A 19324-nucleotide genomic window follows, 5' to 3' on the forward strand; every position below is an offset into this window, starting at 1 on the left:
AAAATAAAAAATAAAAATCAAACTCATAAAAAAAAAAAAAGAAATCTCCCAACAAACAAAAAGCCCAGGACTAGGTGGCTTCACAGGCAAATCCTATCAAAAAAAAAAAAAAAAAAACCACATCGGTCCCATCACCTGCTCACTACAATAACTAAAATTGAAAAGTTGGCAACACCAAACACTTACAAGGATGTGGAACTATTAGAACTCATACTACTGGAATTGTAAAATGTACAATTTGGAAAACTGGCAATTTCATTAAAAGTTTAACATACATCTACCATCTGACCCAACAATTCCTAGATACGTTTAGAGAAATTAAAATATATCCACAAAAACCTTGTACAAGAATTTTCATAGCTGCTTTATCATAATAGTACAAAACTAGAAACAGCCCAGGTATCAACAGATGAATAGATCAACTATGATATAGTCAATTGAATACTACTCAGTAATAAAAAGAAATGAATTACTAACACCTGCAACAACATGGATGAGTCTCAAACATTATGCTGAAAAACACTAGACACAATAAAGCACATGTTGTATGATTCCATCTATAAGACATGTCAGAACAGACAAACTAATCTATCATGACAGAAATCCGAAGTTATTGCTTCTTGGGGCAGAATAGTGGGATCAACTGAGAAAAAGCATAAGGGAATTTTCTGAAGGGATGGCAATGTTCTATATCTTGATGAAACATGAATTACAAGGGTACATGCATTTGTGAAAACTGCTTGAATGTTACACTCAGTATCTGTGTGTTTCACTGTATGTAAATCATACCACTATTTTAAAAAGATAAAAAGTACACTGGCTTTGGAATCACACAGGCTTCAGGTCTGCCACTTGGCAGCTCTGCGACCTTAGCCAAGTGTTAAACTGTCAGTTTCCTTATCTGTAAAATGGGGAGAACAAGAGTTGAGAACAACTTCATAGAGTTGAAAGAATAAAGGAGACAATGTTTTAAAACCATTAGCATACAGTAAATGCTCACTAAATATTAGCCCAAAAAGTTAGAAACCCTTCATCATATATTTCAGCAACGAAGAAACATGCAGTAACAGCTAGAGCAGCTAAATACTTGGCAATTCACATATACTATCTAACTTGTTTTTAAAAACAACCCCTAATAGGGATTATTACTGTTTTATGGATGAAGAAACTGACCTTCACAGGTTGCCTATGGTCACTTAGCAAGGACTGGCAAAAGCCAAGATGCAAACTCTCATGTTCTTTCCACTGCACCACACCGTGTCCATTAGGGTCACTTTCAGCAACATGACCTGCAACTGCCAGGACAGCACAATTCATATGAGAAGCTTACTTAAGGCTCCCTACATTCTTGATAGCAGGGTAAAAAGGAGGCCAATTCTGATAGCTTGATTAGTGAATGGAGGCAGGGCTGCAAGCAGAAGCCTGAAAATGCTGCTCTAAGCTTTTACCCTGTTTTTTGGCTTCAAGATGGTTCCTGATACTTGAGGATACAGGTTCCCATTCCTTAGAGCAATTTCAAGATAAGAGAATTCTGAATGTAAAATCTATCATCTAAATGGGAAGCTGTAGCCTGGGTGACTCAATTTGACAGAATAGTTTGGAAGCTTGGCAGCTGAAATGAGAGCCACAGATTTTTTTAAAAAAATATATCTCATTTCTTAATACAAGAGCCTTGTTAAAAAAAATTAAGGGATAAAACCTGGTGGTCCAGTAGTTAGGACTCTGCACTTCCACTGCCGGGGGCCCAGGTTCAGTCTCTGGTCAGGGACCTAAGATCCCACAAGCCGCGGTGTGGCCAATAAATTAATTAATTTATGAAAAATAAAACAGAAATAGTGAAAGTTACTCTGTGATGCCACCTGCCCAAAGAAATCACTGTTAACTGTTCAGTGTATCTTCTTCCAGACTAAAATTTACCTTCTCCTTAACGATTCTACAGTATTCCATTACATGGATAACTATAATCCATTTTAGTCCCCTATTAAACTTTTGAGCTGTTCCTTTTTTGCTATTACAAATGCTGAAAAGAGTATCTGTGAATATACATTTTGCACAACTTTCATTTCTTATAGGATACCCAGATGCAGTAACGGCTAAATCTGCAAATTTAAATTTAAAAATTTTTAATTTTAAACTGCTAAATCTGCAAGAATAAACCCGAACATTTTTAGTTGACAGATATTGTTAGATTATACTCACAGACTTCCCATTTTCCCACACCTTCATCTGCACTGTTAATTATCATTTTTTAATGTAGGAACTGCAAACTCAAATGCCTAGAGAAGACTGGAAGGAAACATAAATGGATGAAGGAGGCCACGTGGGTTTGTGACAAACCTGAGTGTGCATGCTCATTTAAAGAGGGCAGCCACTACTCTGTTCCAGCCAACAGATGCCATGTATCAACAGAAATCCAGGCCCAGTGCTGGACTATCCAATTTATCAAGAAGGCCAGAAATGGAAATTTTTATGAAACTCTTGCGGGTTTTAAATGTTGACAACTAACATGCTTTTATTTAAACATCCAGTTAGTCAAACAAAATACATCTATAAGCCAGACTACATTTAGTACATGGAATTTTGTGCTAAGGTGAAAACAATATAACACTATTTTCACTGTGAATCTTATTATTCATGCAGTTTATCCTTTCCTATGCTTATCAACAGAGGATATATCTATTCAATTTTGGTTCATACTGTCAGCACCCTTCAAAGAAAGATGCTTATCTTTTCTTTCAGATTCAAATCTACAACAACAAATACTGGACCAACAAAAAAAAGATATGTAACTTCAGATACAGAAGCTAAGAGTCTTAACTGACCTGTATGCCCAGAAAAGGCTTATGAAGACTCATTGGGGACTGAATTGCTATACTCTCCTCAACATACTTAGAGAACCCCAAGATTTTGAGAGAAAACACCAATTTGTAAAACTATGTATATCTGAAGAGAGTGGCTTTAATAATCCAGGGTTTCCCTCCATTACCTAATACATTTGCCTAACAGCAAATTTTCTCCTTGGTGAGACATCAGAAAAGGAAGAGAAGAATTCCCACACATCCACTTCGTTATCATATACTAAATGTAAACAACCACTTTCAGCTTTTTTTTTTTTTTAATTTATTTTTATATTTATTTTTGGCTGTGTTGGGTCTTCGTTTCTGTGCGAGGGCTTTCTCTAGTTGTGGCAAGCGGGGGCCACTCTTCATTGCGGTGCGCAGGCCTCTCACTATCGCGGCCTCTCTTGTTGCGGAGCACAGGCTCCAGATGCACAGGCTCAGTAGCTGTGGCTCACGGGCCCAGCTGCTCCGCGGCATGTGGGATCCTCCCAGACCAGGGCTCGAACCCGTGTCCCCTGCATTGGCAGGCAAACTCTCAACCACTGTGCCACCAGGGAAGCCCCAGCTTTTTTTAAAAAATGAATTAAGGCACAGGTTTATAGGAATCCTTCTCTGCTCTCAAAATGTTACTGCAATACTGGTCCCACAAAAATAATTTCAGCAACCTATCTAATTTCAGAGTTTCTTCTCATTCCTTCTTAGTCATCCATTGCATATCTCCAGACCCAGATGTTCAAGCATCCCCTGAACCCACCATAGATAATGGCAGAGATCCATGACTATCCAAGGATCCAACAAGAGCCTTTGAATGCAACTATCTTTTCATCAATTGTAAACAAGTCCTAAACTCTTGGCTCCATAGGGAGTCTCTATCAAGTCAGTATAAACTCTGAAATAGGGACAAAGGTCAAGGGGATGAAGCTCAGCCTAAACTCTGGATCTCATCCCACCCCCACCCTGTTCAAAAGAATTCTTATCAGAAAGGAACTCCCCAGCAAAAGGCCACATTCAGGAGACGTGATCTTGCAGTGATCTAGCAGATTCAGCTGAAGCTTTGGAAGCAAGCCTCTTGGAACTGTTATGAATGTGAAATACCAATATCACATACAGAATGTTGTGAAGGAAAGGTGACATAAAGGGGAAAACCAAGGGAACTTATCTTATGAACTTATCTTCATTTGTTTCAGGAAAGAACCTGTTTGATAATACATAGTGGAATAATCCTGAACCTCAGAAGAAATCTCTGGGAACCTATTCCACAGTGAATTACTCTACTTTACATCCAAAATAATTCTAATATATGCAAAAGAGCCCAAATGACACTTAGAAAACAGTCTTTATTCTGTACATAAAAGGCCCCGTTATATATGTTATAAATCCTTATACTGCCTTAAACTCTTCCATTAGCATCTGAGACTTGTCACAGTCAAGAGAGCTAGAAACAGGATAGAAGATTCATTAAAACAGCAGCTCTGAAGTCCCAGATGTTTCTCCACTGTGTACTTTGGGGTGAGTCATTTAACCTCTTCAGGCCTTAGCACTCTCATCTGTTAGAATAGGAATAGTATCTTTTCAAACAGGTTTTATGAGTGCTTAACGAAAAATGCACATGAAGCATTTAATGTGTAATAAATATTAGCCATTATTATTATTACTACTATTATGTAGTAAAAGCCACATATCATCAAGTTTTGTGTCTGTCGTTCCTGACTAAACCAGAGTCCTTTGAGGGCAGGAACTGAGTCATAGGCTTGGCACACACATCAAAGGGAAAAAGAGAAATGGGGAGGGAAGGAAACAGTGGACTAGGTATTACAAAGTCAAACTTATATTTAGATATTTTATATGCTATAACCAACCCTTCTCACTCCCACTAAATATGTTCAAAGTACCTAGTACATAAGGAATACCCAATAAATGTTAATTTTCTTTGATCTCTAACACCCAACCTTAAGTTCATTATCTGCAGTCCACACTTGGGTTTATACGAACTGTTTTCTGAGATCAAAAATTGTGACATATAGTTTGACAACTAGGAATAGACCCATAGGACATAGTACAGAACGTTGGAATTTTGGAATGAACCTATGGGTAACTCTAGCTGAGATGTACATTTCTCTTTTATAGCTTGAAGGATCCACAAAAAGTCTCCTTGGGATCCCAAAACACTGGACAGATGAATGCAAAGCCAGAGCAAACTAGTGGTGTTAGGCTGTCTTATTCTGAAGCTGTTTTTTAAATTGCCTGTTCATCCCACATCACTCATGGATCTCTGCCTGGTGGGCATCTATCAGTATGGCAACAGAGAGGAAAGATTAATTTAACTTTCAAGTCTCTTCTAAAATGCTCATTTATCCAGGTCTTTGCTCAGCAGGGGAAAATATATACATATGTGTATGTATGTATGTATGTATGTATGTGTGTGTATATATGTGTGTGTGTGTGTATATATATATATATATATATATATATATATATATATATAAAAGCCTGAGTCAGCAAGAATCCCAAGTATGCAGTCTTTTAAAAATGCTAAAAAAAAAAAAAAAAATGCTGGGACTTCCCTGGCGGCGCAGTAGTTGAGAATCCGCCTGCCAATGCAGGGGACACGGGTTCAAGCCCTGGTTCGGGAAGATTCCACATGCCGCAAAGCAAGTAAGACCGTGCACCACAACTACTGAGTCTGCACTCTAGAGCCCGTGAGCCACAACTACTGAAGCCCGTGAGCCATAACTACTGAAGCCTGTGAGCCATAACTACTGAAGCCCATGCACCTAGAGCCCATGCTCTGCAACAAGAGAAGCCACTGCAATGAGAAGCCCATGCACTGCAACGAAGGGTAGCCCCTACCCGCTGCAACTAGAGAAAGCCCACACGCAGCAACAAAGACCCAACACAGCCAAAAAATTAATTAATTATTTTTTTAAAGTATCATAGGATTTATAAATAAATAAATAAAATAAAATGGTAATGGCAGGTCTTTAATTACACAAATTTCTTCCCCAGCATGCTCTCTATAAGACCTTGCTACTGACCAAAGAGAAAGTGCATAATCTGAGTATTTATTTTAAATAAGCAGAGGGTTAACTCCTTTAGTTTCCTAAGAGGTTAAATAAATGGGTTGGCAGATGGTCATTTTGGTTACCTGCTGCTGGTTGGGTGAAGGGGCCCAAAACACCCTAACAGTCAACCAGATGGTAAGAACAGTCTTGGCCAGCAGTACATGGGCTCCACTCCTTTGAGGGAACTATTTACTTGAAGCAGTAATTTACACCTGCTAACATCTGGAATGATTTATCTTTGTGTCATTAGGCAACACAGGATAGTTTAATTGAATAAAGTGGTTACAATAGCCGTTAGGTACAGAAAGACTGAGAATTTCAACATTATGCTACATAGCCTAGAACAGCATACACTTAATAGTGTTTACCATTTGCCAAGCATTGTTCCAAATGCATATATTACTTCCTTTAATCTCCACAATAGCCTTGTGAAGTAGAAGTACTTTTTTATTGTCCCCATTTAACAGATGAGAATACTAAGGCACAGAGAGGTTAAATAACTTAGCCAAGATTACAGAGCTAGTAAATACTGAAGCCAAGTTGAACTCAAGCAATCTTGAGCCAGAGTCCATGCTCTTAATTCTGAAGAGTTTTGGCTTATATAAAAAGCTAAAGGGCTCACTTGAAATGCAGACAAAAAATTTATATAAAACTATGTTCACTGTGGCACTATTTATAATGTAGAAAAAACTGCAAACAACCTAAATGCCCAACAATAGGTAAATGGTTAAATAAACCATGGTAAACTTATTCACTTACAATGAAATACTATCTTGCCATTAAAAATATTTATGAAAACTGTTTCATGACTTGGGACAGTGTTCCCAATGTAATGTTGAGTGGGGGAGCAATAAACAGGATACAAAATTGTATATATGATTTCTAACCACGTAAAAAATAAGCTCAGACACAAACTGGAAGGACATATTCTCAAATAAGAAACAATGGTTATCTCCAGGTGGTGGGATTAGGGGTGTTTATAGTTTTCTTTTAGTGTTTTCCACAATGAACACTCATTATCCTACTATCAGTTTAAACAAAGGCAATTTTTTTCTTTTAATCAAGCTGCACGAAAATCCTCAAGCAGTTGGTATAAACAGCTAAAAAGCTTCTAATCTGTCTAAACTTCAAGGAGTTACTTTCCTTGGCATAATACCCTTTGAACACCAAACAACATAGTCAGCACATACCAAAAAGAATGCTCATCTTCAAATTTGGAAGCTGAATTAAAATACGAGTATTTTCAATTTTGGTCAGTGTTTATTCTCTAATTATTTGTAGGATTATTTTACAAGAAGAGAAATGAATTTAACTATTTAGAGGCCAAGAACCCAGGAATGGCTTTGCTGAAATAGAATAAGGGACAAAAGTCTGACTAGGGAAGAAGAACAGCTGTTGCTAATCCAACTATTTACTCTTTGACCCTCTATCTGGCCAATAACTGAACAGTATCAATTGTTTTCCTGTATCATGTGCTGTTTACAAGCCCTGAGAGGCATGAAAGGAATTAATAATTTAGCCTAGATAGTCGACAGCCTTTATTGGGGAGCCCCTTGTCTGTGGGACAGAAATCAGAGCAAGTAACTGTCCTGAAGTCATAGGTCCCTTTACTGTTCCTGTTTTATAGCCTAATTGGTCCCCAAACATAAATCAATTATTTCTCCTGTTTTAAGCAACAATGACTTCTATTCTCTAACTTCCCTTGTATCAAGTCAGTCCTTGTTCTCTTGAATTTTACAACTACACGGTAAGAACGATGGCTGAGGAAAAAACTCGGGGAGCAGGGCAGACTGGGGTTATTTGGAAACAGAAGCACAGAAAGGTTATGCTGTTTTGAACTTCTCTTGACCTTTGACTGCCCTTGTCCCTTATGCTAACAGGCAGGGTACAGAGATGCTTCTTGTAGAAATGAACTTAGCCTGAACCTGTGCTGTAACATTGGACTCCAGGAAGCCCAGGAATCATAGGAAGGCAGCCAGAGTGTGAGTAGCTGCCCATATTCTAAGCATGCTACCCATCTGGTCTATCACAAAAAATGTAGGGGGAAAAAAAAGGCTATACAAATTTTACAAAGTCAGTCTTTCCTCATCCAGTTCCAACATGTTGTCCCAAACTTGCTGTCTACAACCACTGCCAAGCAAAATGGGAAATCAGCAACAACGGAATTTCCTGGTCCAAAATAAGCAAGTATGAGCAGGCCTTCCTTATCAGGAATTTGGGGGGTAAGGGAGACATTGGAGCCTCTAAATTCCAAAGATGCATCACAAAGAAAACCCTATTATTCTCCATCTAATGTGCAGAAGTTGTGAAATATTAACATAGGAGATGTTATTCCTTCCCAATCAGAAGCCATGGAATTTGTAGTATCAACAACCATAACCAACTTTACACAACACATGTGTACAGCCCATTTCAGTCTTGAGGTGTGCTATGACTTGGTAGGACTGAGCATGCTCAATTGAACCCCAAGATTGACTCAGACCAGATGATAAACTTTTGTTTCTTCCCATTCATTATTATAATGTCAGATCTTTATGTATTTCTTCAAAGAGAAAGACCAAAAATACTAACTTCACAAAAATAACACGTGGACTATTGAATATAGTGGCCACATAAGCTAAGTATGATTTTTAAAAGAAAAATGATTTTTTTAGGTAACTCCCATTCTATACTGATATATAAAATTATGATTCAATATCTGTTCATTCTCAAGGAATGGAGAGGTCTATAAAGCACAATATCTAGCTAGAGAGTCTATGCAGAAATGTTAAATGAGTTAGAATTACTTGGCCCAGAAAGAACAATAATCCAGTAATAATCTTCATAAGAATATCAAGTGCCTTTCCTAGAAGATGGGCATGAATATTTTCAATTGCTACTAAGTGCAGAAAAAGAGAATAAATTTGGATACTATGTGCTAAATTAGAGATTTAAAAAAGTGTATTTTGAAATAATTCCAGACAAGGAAATATTTTCCAATAGACTATTAATAAATTAGGACAGGACATTTAGGGCAGCCTAGAACTGGGCCTGTTGCAGAGAACATTCAATGTTAAACTGAGTTCTCAATTACCTGGCTTGTTTTATGTGTAGTTCTATCTGAAAGATCACAGAGCATGTCAATATCCTTCCTAGTGTTCAAAAATGCTTCTAAGAGAGGACCATGACTCGAGAATTTACCTTTTGCTCCTCCTAAATGATGGCTATTCATAAGAGAAAGACAGTGAAAATAGTGTGTTCACTCACAGGTAATGGGATGTCAGGTAGGAAGGTGGGGTAAACTGAGCCTATATTACCTACAAAGCTGATTCTGAACCTTATGACTTGTAGAAAGACAAATCTATTTCCCTGGTGTTTTATAAGCATTATGAGACTTATTTTGTCTTGCAATTAATAAGTTAGTTGAACAAACATGAATGTTTATACTATTAAGGTGTGTGAGGAAAATATGAGAAGGTCCACAGCTGATATTAGTCAGGATGGTGAGAAGGTGAACTTTATCGCTTACCTCAACAGCAGAAGGGTGACCAATAACCAGCCCCATGACCCTAACAAGTACAAGAACTAGAAAAAATAACTCTAAATCATCTCATGGAGTCTCAATCTAAAATATCATTCGACCTTCTGGTATTATAGCAAAATAAGGTATGTATACACTGAATATTCTCCATATCCCAGAATGGTGTATGCCACATTATGAGAGCACTATAAACACAGATGATTATCTATGATCAAGACTTATATAGTCCTGAAAAGCATCATTTAATTAGACTTTGAAATGGTCATTCTCATACCTTAAACTTAAGAATGCAGATGAAGATGCTTTAGAAATTAAACTGTGGTATGAAGGTTATCAACTATAAATATCTAAACCTTTACATAATCCTTCTTTGAAAGAAATTATATCAAAATTATGTCAAAATTTTAAAAAGTGGTTGTGGGTATATGGTTGTATGTGTGCATAAATGAAAGCACAATTTTTGTTGGTGGTGGTTTCATGGGATGATGGAGAACAAGAAACTAGTATTAAATAGAAATTTTCAGCGAAGAATTTTCTATTAAATGGCTAGACTCTGGCCACCAAATAACATTAGGAGAAGAAAAAGAAAACATAACTAGAAAAGAGAGAATACCCTCCCCATAATCATAAATTAAAGTGAAATAAAATCTGTCAATAGGTCTATAAATGACATCTTAAGTTATACATTTCAAAGTACACACACATACACTTTTCTTACACATGAACACTGGGGAACATTCAGAACTTACTAGTGCTTGGGTCAAGCTCTGCCAATTCGTCCTGACAAAAACCTAAAGAGAAAACAACAGGAAAAAAAGATTACAATTCATGAATTACTCCAAGGTGCCTCCAAATATGAAAAATCAAGTATCATATAGGGGGAAAAAAAATCCAGACTCAGATGTCAAATCTGGATATGAATCCTAGCTCTATAACATTTAGCTACTGTACATCCTTCTTTGAGCCTCCATTTCATCATCTTTATATAAAAAAATGGAGATAGTAACAGCACTTATCATGGAGTAGTAATGAGGATTAAGTGAGACACTGATATAAAATGCTTATTTAGCACAGCACAAGTAATTATGAGTAAGCATGCCAAAGTTAGCTGTAAAAAGTTTGTAATAAAATTACAACGTACTTAATACTCGTCATGTTCTACTATGTTATCAATGAATTATTTTCCAAAAGAAAGCAAAATATACAAAATATGAACTTATAAAATATCAAACAGGATAATTTTACTTAAAATTTTCACAGTTGCTGAAGAATTTTACCTATACACACAAATAGGAGCAATTCTTCCATTAATAAATATGCTATTCAAGTTGGAATAAATACCTCTCAAAGCACATTTCAGGCCCAAAAAATCTGAGCTACATCTTTCTGATTGGTGTGGAACTATCACACTGAAGAGAAAAATCAAGCACAGTGAGTGGCAAACACCCAGTAGGTGTTCTATACATAGGTGATGAAAGTTCTATTTTCCTGGAATGACTGCTTATTCTCTCCAGTTTGCCTTCTACTCATCCTCAGAAAAGCTTTTTCTTGCCTCCCTTATCCTTGTGTCATACACAAGGTCAAAGCCCCCTGTTATAATTATCTATAATGCTTTGTGCACTCATAAACAAGGAATTACTGGCTCAATTTCTGATGACACTATTAGACTGTTCCACTAACAGTGTTCCACCATCCCAGGGGAAGGGACCTGGCCTGTCTTGTTCACAGCTGTATCCCCATTATGTCTCACAAGCCTAGTACAAAGCAGATGTTCAACAAATATCAACTGTAGTATCTCAATGGTAAATTCAAAAACAATGGAGCAAAACTAGGACTAGAGGGATATAAGAACATTTTCTGTCATCAGAGCCAGGCAACCAGAAGCCAAAAGAGCAACTGAGCGTCATGTGGAGAAGAAGAATTCAAACAGCAAGTAGACTGTTTAAACACCACTTTTAAAGTCCTTGCAATCCTGGGCATTCACCAAACAAGCCACAGTCCTTCTTGGTAAAGAACTATTCATCATCCTTCAAGACCCAGCTCAAATATGACAACTATGAAACGTGGAAAACAGAAGAGGCCTCTCCTGCATTCACAACTTAAATAACTGCCTCCTGCACTAGACAGTGAGCTCTTCAAGGGTAGGGACAGTGCCATATCCATCTGCAGAGCTGCTTCTACGCCCAAAACAGTTGCCGATACATTACGTAAGGTGCTCAAATGCAGGATGAACCAAACAGAAAACACAACCCTGCCTCTAGATCACAGTCTAGGGGAAGGAAGTCACAGGATCAGAAAATCTAAGTCTAGCCTGAAAAGTGTGTGGAATGTCTGAATGAGGAAATCTGCTCTGGAAAACCAGAGTTTGGAAGCTGCTAAAGTGGATGAGATGCCTAAAAAGGCTCACCTCAGAGCAACTTTAAACCCTCTCTACCTAAACACATGGGGATCAGAAAAGCTGTGGAGAGATGCCAGGCAATGAGGAAATCACTCATTACACATGGTTCCAATATTGAACATCCTGCCAGAAATGAAACTGAGAATAAGCATTCACTTAACATAAATTGACTCAAAAACAGGACAAAAAACATGGGAAGGCAGAATAGTATAATGGGAAAGTTATAGTTCAAGCCACTTTTAGTTTAGTCATATGACTTTAGGCAAGTCACTCCCTATTCTGGACCTCAGATTCTGGACATTAAATGAAAGAGCTGTACTAGAAGTCTCAAGAAAAGACAAAGCCTAACACATTTTCTGAAAACAACATTCGGAACTCAAAGTAACTAGATCAAACACAAATAAAGAGAGGGTGATTAAAAAAAAAAGAAATACTATGGAAAATAGTTAAAGTGGACATCTATTTCTTTTATCTGCCTAGCAACCACTCCCCCCTTCTGGTTAATGGCATTCTGATTTTACTTTGGAGACTTATCCCTTTTACACTTTCAGTTGATATGACCCAAGTAGGATTGACCCTAACCCTGCTATAAACTGGGATTAACAACAGCACTTACCTTACAGGTCTGTTAAAAGGATTAAATGAGATAGTGCTTGTAAAGACCTTACACAGTACTTGACAAAGTCAAAGCTCAACATATGTGAGCTACTACTAACTAACTAACCCCAAGGGTCCACCCAATCTAGTGCTGTATCTGTGGTACCAAAGAGGAGATTATAGGAGGGTTAACTATTGACTCATTCATGACACCATCCTCAAAGACCTGGAATGGAACCCCCTAACATCACTAATGTAGTTTAATTACTTGCTGTGATTCTTGAACCTTTTTTTATATTTTGAGCCTATAAATTGCTTGATGCAATAATTCCAGATGTAGTACGCTACGCCCCAAGGAAAGAAGAACTCTTCATATTTTCCTTAAAACAAATCCCTCCAGTGGTCACAAAGATCCCTGATTATGGAATTCAGTAACTATGTCTACAGTCCCTCCATCCAGCCCTGAGACCACTGGCTAATAATGTTGTCTCTGGCTTTACAGATCATCACTAATGCAGGAGGCCTGAGGAGATATGGAGAACAATGTTAATCCTACCTCCTGACAAGTCAATGGAATGGCTAGATCTGGCTACCGTTCTCAGTCTCACCCAGATTCTCAGCAACCAGATCTAGCTAGCAAAATGATTCCTAGCTAGAAGAATCCAAACTACTGCTAGAAGTAACCCCAATGTGTGTTCAATTCAATTCAACACAGAGGCAAAGGATATCAGAATTGTTTGGTAAAAAGCAGACTCCTAAGGCACATAAATACACAAATATAACCCCAAAACCTTCTGCCTCACAAAATACAACATATTAAACAGATTAGGAAATGTTCTGAGAAATCCAGAGTCTTTAGCTGGTGACTTAAATTGCTTTAAAAAGGGAGAGACAAGAGACACAGCTTGGTTCCTAAAATGATAGATATACCACTAAATTAGCATGCTCACAAGCAATTTGAAATTTAGTGCAAAGCTTATATATATTCTGTTACCACGGTTTAACTTAGAAGACAGATGCACAGTGAAAAGGACATGGGTCTGAGTTAGAGTTGGATTCAAATCCCGTATCTGCCACTATTTTTGTTTAATTAACTACCCTATAGCTACTTCCTAAAATGGGGATAAAAATAACCATCTGGTTCAACTGTTGTGAGATTTGGTGAATATATATAAATAACCTACTTTATGGCAAGAGATCAATAAATGGCTCTCAGTCTAGGAATTTTCTTTAATACAAAGGAAGATCCAGTTGACAAGCTTTTCTCCAATAGGAAAGAATTTGGCAAAAACAAAAAGATCAGTGACTCCTTAATCTGTGATTGGCTACAGTAATAGAGTTTGAAAATATTGATTTTTTTTCTTTATTTACTATTTTTGGCTATAAACTTATACATTTACCACAATAGGATCTTAAATAAACTTTGAGTATACAATTTTTTTCCAAATGTGAACAAAAGCTTATGGGTAATGCCACTTAACAAATTCAAGCCTAAAACACTAGCTAATTGTAATCTATAATGTGTTTTTTACAAAAGCAAGTTAAATATTACTCTAGGAATGTTTTAATTTCATTCAATTTGACTGTAGGAAGGCAGCATGGTGCAACAGAGACTTGGATCCTGGTCAGGATTCTGCCAATCTACTTTGAAGCCCACAAGGCAAAATTAAGGTGAGGCCCTTAAAAGGCAAAATTCTATAATTTTAATCAAACATCTCATCTTTCCCCAAAACAGACATCACATATTAACATTAGTTTAAATGTTTTAATTCAATATGAGATATAACATTATTTTACCTAGTCAACTGCAATTCAAGTTTCATGTACTTTAAAATGTGAGCTATGAAGTGAAGCAGAGCTTCCAGAAGGAAGTTAGGGATCTAGAAGGATTTTGAAACTATTCTGCCTTATTAGGTTCCCTACTCTGTGATCCCAATTCCCTCTGCTTCCCACACCAAATCACCACCAGGGCTACTGACCGTGAATTCAGGTTTTAGAGAATTTTGTTTTCCATACTCCCTAAGAAAAATGCTAAAAATCTTTACCCAGGATTTGTACTGATACACAAGAGTCATTCACTGGTACTTTCTGGACCAACAGCTCAGGTCATCTGTGTCAGTTTCCCATCTGCTTTGTGCCCCTGATCATGATTAGGTTCCCAATGAAACTTGGTGTCCTTCTTTCAGTCAGATCTGGTCTCAGCCCTAACTATCCCCCGCCTCAAGGCTGAGGCACGTCCCAGGATCCCAGGAAAGGTTGCTCAGTAAATGTTGAGGAACTACTTCTTTCTCCAAAAAGCAATGGTACTAAACCACATGCTACCACAATTAAGTTCTTGCCAAAATATCAAGTTCTAAGAGAAAATAACAGTTTCAGTATTCTCTGCCTTTGAAGTCTAGACCAACAATGTCCAATTGAAATTCCTACAATGATGGAAATGTTCTCTCTCTTCATTATCCAAAATGATAGCCACTAGCCACATGTGGCTATTAAGCACTTGGAATGTGACTAGTGTGACTGGGCAACTGAATTTTTAACTTAATTTAATTTTGATTAATTAAAGTAGCCACATAAGGCCAGTGGCTATTATAATGGAAAACATAAGACTAGAAAAAAAGTCTTCCCTCTTCTAAATGTATTATGCCACCTTTTGGACTCTGTTGCAGCTTTACAGTAAATGAAATATGGAAATGCTTACGCTAGTGTTATTTACTAACCAATTCATAAGTTTATCAGTTGTTATCAGAAAGTAATTCCATCAGCCTAGCAAATATAGTCACTTACTCCCTCAAATGTTATTAAGTACCTGCCCACACTGTAGCAGCTCCTAGGCCTGGAAGATACAAATATCAGTAAGAATGACCCTACTGTCAGAGAATGAATAGTCCAGAGGGGTACAGAATAAAAATTAACTATAGAGCACAACAATATGAATGTACTTAATGCCACTGAACTGTACACTTAAAATGGTTAAAATGGTAAATTTTATGTTATATATATTATACTACAATAAGAAAAGATTAAAGCCAAATGAAATAAAGATAGCGAAGGAACTTCCCTGGTGGTCCAGTGGTTAGGACTCCACGCTTCCACTGCAGGGGGCACAGGTTCAATACCTGGTTGGGGAACTAAGATCCCACATGCCGTGTGGTGCGGCCAAAAAAAAAAAAAAAAAAGCTAGTGAAATAGACAATAACATTAAAAACATTAATGGTAGGGAGTGAATGATGGACAGATTGGGACAGATGGACAAGGTGAAACTGGGAAGCACTGCAGAGTAGTAAGAGCATATCTTTTGCTATCATAATAGGTTTGAGTACTGGCACCATCACTTACTACTGTGTTAACTTAGGAAGTGACTTCACCTATCTGAGCCAATTTCCTCATCTGTAGATTGCTGTGAGGATTTAATGAAATGATACACTTAGGGCAGTGGAAAGCGCTTAAGAGCCGCTATCAATATTAGTGAGAACAGAGCAGCAACCATGGTGCCAGGGGCATGTGCAAGGGATAAGCATTCACCAGACAAACAGGGCTATTTGAGAAACATGCAGAGAAAGCCACATGTAAAAGGCATGAACCGAGAAAGTGAACAATGTTACCTGGTAATGTGATTTGACTGGAGCCCCAGCCAGGGCCATATCATAAAGGGTTTTAACTGCCATACATGGGGAGTTTTTGGCTTTTATTCTATAGGCAATAGTCACTGAGGAAAGGAAATACATGGATACACCCAGGAAGTGTGTCAATACCAGCCCAACTCTGACTAACTTCAATACAGTGGTTCTAAAATTTCAACCAGGTAACTAAAAGCATAAGGGTTAAAAGGATGGGAGGAAAGCGCTCTGAGAGGGTAGCCAAGATATACATGGCAAACCATCCACAGATCCTGAAATTCTAGGAACTCTTCCCATTTTTCAGGGCCCCTCCCAACTCCATCTCCTATACTGCTTTTGGTACAAAGAATGGCTTAGGTAGCGGCTGAAAAGGAACGTAGCTTTTTTCCTTTTTTTTTTTGGTAACAAACATTAGCTAGCCAAACCATGGCCTGCCTTACAGTCCAGTTTGCAGCCTGCAATTTAGCCCCAGATCCAAGCAAGTACAGAAACACTTTTCTTTAGATTGGCTGAGCATTAAATTCACATCTGCCTCTTTCCTTTCTATCCAGTGAGTGGGATGCCACTTGGGCCATTAGCTTTTGTTTCTCACAGGCAACCTGATAAACTATACTTCAGGAATAACAGAAAACGCTTTTGAATACAGAGACAGCACCACAAGTCTGCACAGCAAAAGCTGGCTGGCAGAACTTCAAGTCATATTTCCCTTTCTCCACCTACAAATGTCAAGGTCACATTTTAAAAACTGCAACAAAAACAAAGCCCTTTCCCTGATGTCATTTTTTTAACATGAAATCTTAGGGGCAGAAAAAAAGAGTGGGGGGAGGAGAAGCCAAGAATTCTCAATTATATAACCTATTGTGCCCACATATTTGCTCAGCTTAAATGGTGCTTACAAGAAGTGTCTACATTTCTATGGAAACATTAATAAGTTCCATCTGATCAACCTACATCACCTTTCATTCAGTTTTTCAGCCTTCTAGCTTTGTAACTGCAGCCTTGAAACCATACTGAAGGCAGAAAAGCCAGCTCAAGATTATGACATTTCAATTTTAAGATATTTTAAAAAATAAAAGCAGTACAAAGCTTCAAGGCTGTAGCTAGAGAATCAGAAGGTGAAAACAGTTTAGGAAGGCAATTCGGTTTGATGAGTCAGAGGTCATTAGTGTTTCTATGGAAATATAGTACAGGCATTTCTCAGAAAACTGCATGTACTGATGAGCCTCTGACATTCTTCATTTACAATTCCTGGATCTCTGTAGTAACAAAAGAGATTGTTGATAATTCTCCATTCAGCTTGGAGGTTAAAGAAATTTCAAAATGCACACATACAATAAAATGTATAAAATAATCTCTCAGCTGCCATTTATTGAATCTTTATTATAGGCCTGGCATTGGCTTGATGCTTTACACGAATTCTTCCTTTCTCCATCTTATAGGTTTAAACAGATTATTGTATTCTGTTACATGGAAAGAGCCACAAAAGTCAAAACAAGAGAACTTCTATTCAGAGTAGTTGGGCTAATAAAACCCCACCTTTGCAATGTACATGCTTTTCAACAGCTAGCTGGGAACTTGACGTTACTTCAAAAAACAAACCCTGACATTCCCACAAAAGCAGGGCTTCAGAGTCCAAGAAAAAAACACCACACCTTAGATGAGTCCATTATAAACCTCCTCTTGAATAATCCAAGATAATCAGAAGCAGCCAGAGTAACTTCACTAACCAGATCAAACCGAAGTATAAAACTTTACATGAATGAATAAATGCAATATTGTAATTAAACAAGAACTAGGTTCTTTTAGAAAAATGTTACTCCCAGCAGAAGTAGGAAGAGTGAAGACTTTTTTGCTCATTGTCATTTCAAAGACTAACTGAAGAAGAGTCTTACAGACAAAGGAGTTTGTTTGACCATGGTCACAGAGCTTTCGAGGTCATTTCAGAACCATCTGTTGAGGATGATTTTTTTTTTCTCCATTCTATTTTTCTGATTGAAAATATATTGTTTTTATAAACAGAAACATGCACATTTTAAAAATCCTAAGAACAATGAAAAATATTTTTAAAAAGAATGTATATATATGTATAACTGAATCACTTTGCTGTACAGCAGTAATTAACACAACACTGTAAATCAACTTTACTTCAATAAAAAAGAAAAAGCCTAAGAACAAAATGATTCGCCTTAACTCTAAAATTGACCAGTTCAACTGAAGGAAAAAAAAAAAAACCTCCCAGACATTCTCTAAGTGACTTTTAAATTACTTCTTATTAGAAACATAATTCTGGGCACTAATCTTTCTGACATACTAGTTAACCATTAATGCTAAAGCTCAGCACCATCTCTCATGTCTCAGCTTCAGAAATCCATTGTGTGGCAACATCTTTAAACTTCCACCCCAGAATCTTTCAAATATGAAGCAAAGCTAGTTGCTAGTTAATCATATCTATGAAATAACCCCAAAAGAAATTTTTTTAAACTATTCGAACTGGAGTCAAGATAGAAGAGCAAAAACCAACATATGTTTATAGCACCACATAAATGCAAAAGACACTCCACAAACAGGATTAAGGGTGAAAAACTCCTGCTGCTTCTTATATGCTACACTTCCCTACGTTCTAAAATTAAACTCAATAAATATTTACCTAGCATTTTCAATATAGGGCACTATGCTAAGTTAAAAGGGATACAAAGATGAATAAAGCTGGCTACCCCTAGATTCTTACAATCCCTCTCCCCACTGGTAACCACTAGTTTGTTCTCTATATCTGTGAGTCTGCTTCTTTGTTATATTCACTAGTCTGTTCTATTTTTTTACATTCCACATATAAGTGATATCATACAACACTTTGTATTTGTCTTCCTCTGTCTGACTTATTTCAATTAGCATAATAACCTCCAAGTCCATCCATGTTGCTGCAAACAGCAAAATTTCATTCTTTCTAACGGCTGAGTAGTATTCCATTGTATGTATATTACCACATCATCTTTAACCATTCATCTGTTGACAGACACTTAGGTCGCTTCCATATCTTGGCAATTGTAAATAATGCTGCCATGAACATTGGGGTGTATGTATATTTTCGAATTAGTGTTTCTGGTTTTTTTGGATATATAGCCAGGAGTCAAACTGCTGGGTCATATATGGTAGTTCTATTTTTAGTTTTTTGAGAAACCTCCATACTGTTTTCCACAGTGGCTACACCAGTTTACACTCCCACCAATAGTGTACAAGGATTCCCTTTTCTCCACATCTTTACCAACATTTGTTATTTGTGTTCTTTTTGA

General features: G+C 37.3%; 1 protein-coding gene across 2 annotated transcripts in view; it reads right to left on the reverse strand.

Annotated features, from left to right (window-relative positions):
• Positions 1–19324, reverse strand: part of NR6A1 (nuclear receptor subfamily 6 group A member 1) — a 216229-nt gene that overhangs the window by 174867 nt on the left and 22038 nt on the right. For both annotated transcript variants that reach the window (XM_057548903.1, XM_057548901.1), the window contains exon 2: positions 10172–10213. In XM_057548903.1, the coding sequence (XP_057404886.1) occupies positions 10172–10213 (42 nt within the window). The remainder of the gene's footprint in view (positions 1–10171; positions 10214–19324) is intronic.

This window comes from Balaenoptera acutorostrata, chromosome 6, assembly GCF_949987535.1.
Source record: "Balaenoptera acutorostrata chromosome 6, mBalAcu1.1, whole genome shotgun sequence".
In the NCBI taxonomy this organism is placed as follows: domain Eukaryota; kingdom Metazoa; phylum Chordata; class Mammalia; order Artiodactyla; family Balaenopteridae; genus Balaenoptera; species Balaenoptera acutorostrata.